The sequence below is a fragment of the Sinocyclocheilus grahami genome, unplaced genomic scaffold (assembly GCF_001515645.1).
Source record: "Sinocyclocheilus grahami isolate Dianchi unplaced genomic scaffold, SAMN03320097.WGS_v1.1 scaffold1737.1, whole genome shotgun sequence".
NCBI lineage: Eukaryota > Metazoa > Chordata > Actinopteri > Cypriniformes > Cyprinidae > Sinocyclocheilus > Sinocyclocheilus grahami.
Window position 1 is genome coordinate 99982 of NW_015506916.1, and position 8489 is coordinate 108470.

An 8489-nucleotide genomic window follows, 5' to 3' on the forward strand; every position below is an offset into this window, starting at 1 on the left:
CACACACACTCGCACGCACTCACACACGCACACACACATGCACACTCACACACACACACACACACTCACGCGCACACTCACACGCACGCACACTCACACACACACACATACACATACACACACGCACACACTCACACACACACTCACGCACACACTCACGCACACGCACTCGCACACACTCGCACGCACTCACACACGCACACACACATGCACACTCACACACACACACGCACTCACACGCACTCGCGCACACACACACGCACACTCTCACTCGCACACACACACACACGTAGCAGATTTGAGTTCCTCTAGTGTTCTGCATGCTGCATGACCGTGTGCTGCTTCTGCTGTACTGCTCACAAAATGAGACCAGCTGATGTAAACATGCAATCAAATGAAAAAAATGCCATTTTTGCCCAACACGTGACCCGTTTATTGGGAAATGCAGTGTCTCACTCAATTGGATCAAAGTGGCATTTTTTCCTGTTTTATGACCAAGTGCACTGCATGTGTGTGAATTAATGTTTTCACTTTCTCTTTTTCGTGGTCTTCATCTGTCCTGCCATCTTCTTTTGTTTTGTTCTTCCCTTCCATCACCACATGGTGGCGCCCTGTCCATTTTATTTTTTTCAATCTTATTTTTCTTGCTCCTCCATCTTTCTTTTCTTTTTGCTGTCATTTTGTTTTTCTGTCTCTCAGTGTGGTGTACCAGGATGGGTTTTATGGAGCTACAGAACTGTATGTAAGTATGACACTTCCTGTGTCTTGGTTTCACTTCCTCTCTCTTTCCTTCTCTCTTTCCGAGTGCTTGAAAACTGTAGCCACGCAGAGCCGTTTCATTCTGAAGAAGACATGCTTTAAAATCACTGCGCAGACACGAATCCTGTTCATTATGTTTGTGTGATGCAATAGAATCGGACGAATCACTTGATTTGTTTCTCATCAACAGATTCGGACGGCTCTGTGTGCGCGAGTGTGTGTGTGTGTGTGTGTGTGTCCAGGTTGACGATAGCTCTTTCTGTTTTCTCTGTAGAATAGTGTTTCAGGACACTCTGGTTAGTAGCAGAATGCCTCAGGTAGGCTCACAGACGGATAGTGTGCATCTCTCCTTCTGATTAATACATGTGTTTGATATTGATCGTGTGAGATTGCTGTCTCTGTTTCCCTACTAACTCACAGTAATCTGACAGGAGTGAGGGCTGGAAGGGGGAGAAAGAAAGAAATTCTGCTTGAACTCTGCACATTTCCTTTCTAAACGATTCGGAGGGCATGATAGATTCGGCAGCGGCATCAAACGTCCCAGCAGCGACTCGTACTCGGGAAAATACCCAAAAACAGCGTTAGCAGGGCTGGGCCGTACGACCACAAACCGCTCATTTTAGCTGTATATCGTGATTTAGTTCTGTTTTTCTTCAAGGGAATTCAATATAAAAGGGTTTATATGATCACGTGGCAGATGCCTCGGATATTTTGATTGGATGAGCCACAGACGAAAACACATCCATTGAATCATATGAATGTTGATTTGCACTGACGTTAAAACATTTCCAAGTGAGTTTTTCCTTGTCTCGTTTGTTTTTGCATTACTCCAGATGTATAGCATTAAAAAAAAAAGACAGCTCAATCTCGAGCGCCGCACCGCGCCGCCCAGCCCTCAGCGGTAGATTATTTACACTTCTGAGACTGTAAATAATTGTCTGGCGCTGTTTTCAAGCGAATGACTTCCTGCAGGTCTTTTGTTGTGCATCGCTGATATTCGAGACCATAGTTTTAAGGACTCTGGATGTTTTGGGTTTGTCAGACTGGATCTGATTCTGTCCCCTTCCCAGAGTCCCTGTCTCTCTCTCTGCAGCATGTTAACTCGATCTGTGTTGGCATGCAATCACACTTAATTCGCTAGTAGATCTCTCTCTCTCTTTCTCTCCTCTACTTCCTTGACTTTTCATCAGTGATTCACTCTACTCTGTTTACCTTCAAGTCACCTGCTACTGTTCTGTCACCTCAGCCCATGTCTCTCTCTCGCTCTCTCTCTCTCTCTCTCGCTCTCTCACACGCGCTCTCTCTCTCTCTCTCTCTCTCTCTCTCTCTCTCTCGCACTCTCCCTCTATCGCTACACCCAGCCGACGGCGGTAGCGAGTCCCACAGCAGCGGCGGCAGCGGCATACAGCGACAGGTGAGCGAGAAACGGTCAATGCATGCTCAGCGCAGCGTCTGTTTGCAGCCCTGCTCAACCTCTTTCACGCATGGATGAGTATTTTCAGTCATAACCACATCTTGAACACGGGGGCAGTCAAAATTGCTTGAAAACTAGATTTGAATTTTGCACTTAAATATTATCAATATTCTAATTATATTCAAATTTAAAATGCATAATTTCAGTTAGGGGTGAAAAAAAGCTTTTGGCTTCTCTCCTGAGACCACAAGAGGGCGCATCGAGCAAAATATTACTAATGCACAATTATTCAAAGCAAAATAACACGAGTATCAGTGAAAAAAAAGTGCATCATGTATAAAATAATGTTTATAAACCAACTGAAGAGTTCAGATGCAAAAGCCTCTAAGTGAGCATTTTTATCAGGCTCTTATGTGTAGGTTCTGTCATTTCACTTTATGGTCAATGTACTTTTCTATGCAATTAAAGTGAAATAACTGAACATAAATATAGGAGTCTGATAAAATTGCTCACCGTTGAAGAAAATTTCAGATGGCACTTAGAGGCTTTTGCATCTGAACTCTTCTATTATAATTAAGTTGCTTAAACAACTATTAACAAAACCGCATTTTGTATGCATAGTTTAATACAAAGGGCCAATAGTCAATCAAACGGAGTACTTTTTTCATTTAAAAACATGAGATGCAGTGGGATGGGGGGGGAAACCCCACCTGTTTTTTGTGTTTTGTTTGTTATGTTTGATGTTTTTTTATAAGTTGAAATTACATTAATTTTACATGGCTTTCTCTCTTGTGCGAGACGCGAGTGCAGCGATGATAGATGTCCCTCTAGAAAATGTGATAAATATGTGTTCTGTGTGAACGGCTTGGTTTCAGTTTTGACGCAAACAAGATCTTCTCTGCATTGATGCTCTCTTTTTAAAAATACAAACCCGATTCCAAAAAAGTTGGGACACTGTACAAAAAGTAAAAAAGGAATGGAATAATTTACAAATCTCATAAACTTATATTTTATTCACAATAGAATATAGATAACATATCAAATGTTGAAAGTGAGACATTTTGAAATGTCATGCCAAATATTGGCTCATTTTGGATTTCATGAGAGCTACACATTCCAAAAAAGTTGGGACAGGTAGCAATAAGAGGCCGGAAAAGTTAAATGTACATATAAGGAACAGCTGGAGGACCAATTTGCAACTTATTAGGTCATCCGTCCCCAGACGTTTGCAGACTGTTATGAAAAAGAAGAGGGGATGCCACACAGTGCTAAACATGGCCTTGTCCCAACTTTTTTGAGATGTGTTGATGCCATAAAATTTAAAATCAACTTCTTTTTCCCTTAAAATGATACATTTTCTCAGTTTAAACATTTGATATGTCATCTATGTTGTATTCTGAATAAAATATTGAAATTTGAAACTTCCACATCATTACATTCAGTTTTTATTCACAATTTGTACAGTGTCCCAACTTTTTTGGAATCGGGTTTGTAGTTATTTACATTTTAATTAGTGCTGTCAAATGATTAATCGTGATTTTTTTTACAAACAAATATAAATGAACATGTATATATATATAAAATATATTTTTTGCAGAGAGTTGATGCAGTGACACATTTTTGCGTTGTGATTACGTAATGATGTCATCGCGCTGTGACGTCACAACGTCATTTAGCAACAAATCAGCCTTCCTTTAGCAACTTTCTCTGAAAATGAGTTGGGACAGATGGGCATTTCTGCTTCTCTCTGCTGCTAGCGGCCCTGATTCTGAGTTGTAGTCGTTGTTTTCTCCGTGTTTTGCAGCTACGGTCGCATGTACACGGCAGATCCGTATGCGGCTGCGCTAGCGGCTTCTCCAGCGGCAGCGGCGGCGGCAGCAGCGTATGGAGTCGGCGCGATGGTAAGCTTCGCCTCCGTCTCTCCGTCACGCTCTCAGATCCTCAAACGCTTTCTAACCAAACCTCTCTCTCGCAGGCCACTCTCTACAGAGGAGGATACAACCGGTTCTCACCATATTAATACACTTCCAGATTCGCTGTCTCTCTGAAACTTCACCAACGGCTGCTGACCTCGGAGGGAAAAATCCAATCACACTCTTGGACAAAAACAAAAAAAACAAAAAAAGAAGCGAAGCACGTCTGTTACGAACGAACTTTGAATAAGGAATGCAACTATAAATCAATACATCGAAGAAGATGGATTTTTTCGTTGTTGTTTTTTTTTTTAAAGGAAAATATCAACTTTCAGCCCAAAATCTCAAAAAGGGGAATTAAAAAAAGTTTGTGGGTTTTTAAATGAGAAACGCATAGTATTGTTTGTCTTTCTTGCAGAGCGTGTCCTCTTTCCCTTCAGTATAATTGCTATTTTGCTTTTTTTGAATTTTGGTTCCAAAGAAAAGTCAAGCACATTCTTGGTTTGTGTGTAAACGTATTTGTAATTCTATTATTTGGTTTATTTTGTTTTGTATGAATAGGTTTTTGATATTGTTTGAAGTGGCTCGTTAATTATTTCAAGATAGCTGGACGTGGAACTGCAGCCTGGTCACGTGAGCGGTTTCCTTATCTGTGAAAACACACCTGCATTTCATCATTTGTTTGGTTTTGTTTCTGCAGGACATCACGCGTTTCAGTAGATTCTAGGTGTAACTGTATCCTGGTCCAGGACTGAAAACATTTAGCCATTTTAGAGTTTGGGAAGTAATTCCGCCTCCGCTTGTTTGAGAGGATGAGGGCCGTGTTTCATTGACACTAAGATACTGGCCTAAAGAAAAACTGACCACAGTCTGAACACTAACCCAGACAGCTTTATTTTATTAGTTTTTTTTGTTTAAATGGTACTTGCAGTCTATGCATACACGTTCCACAGTATTATAAGAGATTAAAATGATCTCGGCTCCTAAATTCTGAACTTCTGGCTTTTAAAGATGCGGCAGATCTGCTGGTTTCTCTCCTTCTGTCCTTCGCTGGTTTCTCCCGCAGAGTTCTTTGCTCTGAGACGGGTTTCTCGCATGATGCTCGTCTTCTGATGATGGAGTGAGAAGGCTGAAATCCCTCCATTCGTGCAGTAAAGGATTAAAGATGGCGTCTCTTTTATTCTCCATTCTCGCACCTTATGAATATGATACCTGTTCCACATACTCTCCTTTGGTTTACAGTGTAACCGTGTTTTTGAGTTGAACTCTTTCTCTCTCTACATATTCTGATTCCATTTGTGATGTAATTTGTATCTGAATGTCCATATAAACAGTTTTTTAAAAACACTCACTCGAAGGGTCTTTGATTTCAGTCGATTGTGCATTAATAGATGGACGTAAGGAGAAGTTATCAAATAATTTTAGGTGAATATTGTGAAAGATTTCTTCTACCTTATTTGTGGTCTTTCTGAGATGCTCATCTCGAGGTAAAGGGATGTTATATGAATGTAAGTGACCGCAGTAAGATCTTTAATGTGAAATTGTAAATAATCGCATAATGCTCATGGTTAAATCTTAATGTTTCTACATTTATGCAAACTAAGCTAATGGTTTATTACCTTCGGTATCTTATTTAACATCCTAATTCCCACATCATTACGCTCGTATTGTTTTATTGAATTTTCATTTAAAATAAATGTGAAGTAAAAGTTTCTACAATAAAACCATAGTTAATGTTCTGGTAACGTAGTAGTTAAACCATTTAAAAATGTTCTTATTTTAATTTTTACCTTGATGTTCCTAGACTGTATTTTCGAATTAGTGGATATTTATGAAAACACTTTTCATAGTTGGAGATAGTATTTACGGATGTTCCTGAGTGTATGAAGTGAAAACTTTGGATGAAGTCATGTTAAAATGGACTCAATTTAAACGTTTTAAAAGAGAAAATCCTCATCACACAGATTCATGGGAAAGTGGTTTTTAATCAACCGTGATGAAAGGATTCAGACACAAACAGTCATATTTACAGTTCAAAAAAATAAAGTTGATTTGTACGCAGTTCTGTATTTCGTTACGACATTAGAGAGTGAGTGATGTTGTGGCTCTGAGGTCGATTCCTTCAGGTCTGCGGCTGAGAGAGTCCTTATTCCCTCATTTATTAATTAATCACGTCCCATCTTCTGTGTGTGTTGGGCTGAGAGCATCTGCTGCTGGTTCAGTCTGGTGTGAACGGACGAGTCTAGAAACTATGATCTCAGGAGGATGCATGAGGTGCTACACAATCCCATATTTGGCCAGATCGCTAAGCTCCATGTCGCCGAACGCTTCCCAGGGGCAGATCACAGTGATGTCTGTTAGAAACCAGAGAAAGAAACTTGTCAGGTTCATTAAATAAATACACTGAACTGACCAGAAACTCTGGTGGCCTGTCATGTACCTGTGCCAAGACCCTCCATTCCAGGGATGTCGTCTCCGAAGCCTTTCTGTCCGGGTTTGGGAGCCTTGCTCTTGAAAGTGCGAGCGGTCCTCTGCTTGAACCTTGGGGGTCCTCTCTTCTCAACAGGTGCTGGGGCGTCCATTCCTGCCACTTACTAAAACATAAACACAAAGTTTTTTTTCTTTCGTGTTGAATCTGTGTTAGAGATCTTTAATCGTTCCCTCATCTGATCTCGCTCATGTCCTCAAACTGTTAAACTTCTCATTTTGGGATTTTGTTAATCCTAATCTGCTGGTTGCACAATGAGTGTTTATTTACCAACATATATTTGCCTCGTGATATATATACAGACAGTGTGAATAATAAGCTCTTTACATAATCTCATCGAGGAGATGCCCAGCGCTCACATTACGCATTCTGCAATCTGGCAGAAAGATGTCAGAGCTGCTGTTTTTAGTCTGTTTTTGCCTAAATGTGAAGAACATCTACTGTCCAGTTCAGCTTCGTCTGAAGAAATGCCAGTTAGTCCGTCTGATTCTCGGTTTGAGGCTCTAATTGTAGTGTGTTTATTTCATGTTTAAATGCATGTGATTTTGATCTGCATCACTAGATCTGTCTGCTCTTTATCAGTCCTCTGAACGTCTGTCTGTCTGTCTTGTGTTTTTCTCCTCTTCTCTCTGCTCAGAGTTTCCTTCTCTCAGTAGATCGTGTGTTGTGTAGTAACTAATGAGAATACTGTATAGGCCTGCGTTACCTGACTGTGTTTTGTGCAGGTGTGCCTCCGGTGCGGTGAATCTCTTACCGTGTGCTGGAGTTTCTGGTTCTTCTTCTGTGTCTCGGGTCAGCTCGTGTCCAGTGGGTCTGCTGGACGCTTTTATAGCGCTCCTCTAATCTCCCACAGAAACAGATCCAGGGATCTGGAGACTGACACCTGGAGTATTTTAAGCTCTTCAGGCTTTGTGTGTCGGTGAGGACACGCGTGTGGAAACGGTCATAGTTTATGAACACGTCTACGTTTATGTCAGTACGATGTGTTACACATGAAATATGATGGATGTGTGTTCAAATACCACGTACAGGCTGTATTATCATTTAAGTTAATATGTACTTTCATATTCTCAGCGTGATCTTTTTATTTTTGATATTAAATGCTGGTAACACTATTATATGGTGTCCTCGTTACACATGTTACATAAACTTACTCTTGTAATAAACAATAACTAACAATAACAATAAATTATGCATGCAATTAACCCTAAACCAAACCCTAATCCTAACCATATAGTTAGTGCATGTAGTTCATTAATATTACTCAGTACTTAAATGTATAATTACACTGTAACATGGACACCTTAAAATAAAGTCTAACCTAAATTCTTTACCAAATAACTGTAAATGAATTTATTCTAAATCTAAAAATAAATCCAACTATATATTTATATGATAACCATTCATTGCTTAACAAATGTGACCCTCTCTGTGGAAAACAGGCTAAAGTCTCAAAATCTTGTTATGAGATAACTCAGTGAAGATAATTCACTGTTCACATCTGTTTTTAGATTTGAGCACCTTAAAAAAACCCGCAGCTGATATTCTGAGAAACACACACCTGATCCCACACATATGGTTATAGCTGAACCTGACTAATTAAAGAGTAATCAGTTCTAATCCACAATCCTGATTGGCTGTCCTGATGGTCATTTAGGGGATTGTATAGCCTAATTAGCAGTTTGCTCATTAACATACCCTGGAATGTTCTAGAGTGTGTGTGTGTGAGTGAGTGAGAGTGTGTGTGAGTGTGTGTGTGTGTGTTGTGAGTATGTGTGTGTGTGTTGTGAGTGTGTGTGTGTGTGTGTGAGTGTGTGTGTGTGTGTGTGAGTGTTGTGAGTGTGTGTGAGTGTGAGTGTTGTTAGTGTGTGTGTGTGGGTGTGAGTGTTGTTAGTGTGTGAGTGTTGTTGGTGTG

At 40.3% G+C, this 8489-nt stretch overlaps 2 protein-coding genes across 2 annotated transcripts in view; one reads left to right on the forward strand and one right to left on the reverse strand.

Moving 5' to 3' along the window:
- The window catches only part of LOC107572343 (RNA binding protein fox-1 homolog 2-like), a 45077-nt gene extending 40787 nt beyond the window's left edge, over nt 1-4290 (forward strand). The window contains exons 8-10 of the mRNA XM_016258777.1: nt 2107-2173; nt 3978-4074; nt 4149-4290. Coding sequence (XP_016114263.1) covers nt 2107-2173; nt 3978-4074; nt 4149-4193 — 209 coding nt within the window. The 3' untranslated portion in view covers nt 4194-4290. The remainder of the gene's footprint in view (nt 1-2106; nt 2174-3977; nt 4075-4148) is intronic.
- A 1761-nt stretch (nt 4291-6051) lies between these two features.
- On the reverse strand, nt 6052-7411 carry LOC107572348 (retinal cone rhodopsin-sensitive cGMP 3',5'-cyclic phosphodiesterase subunit gamma-like). The gene is made up of 3 exons (XM_016258782.1): nt 7329-7411; nt 6527-6681; nt 6052-6440 (listed from the first exon to the last, which is right to left on the reverse strand). The coding sequence occupies exons 2-3, from the start codon at nt 6666-6668 to the stop codon at nt 6364-6366; spliced, it is 219 nt and encodes a 72-aa protein (XP_016114268.1). The 5' UTR covers nt 6669-6681; nt 7329-7411; the 3' UTR covers nt 6052-6363.
- Nucleotides 7412-8489: the final 1078 nt, after the last annotated feature.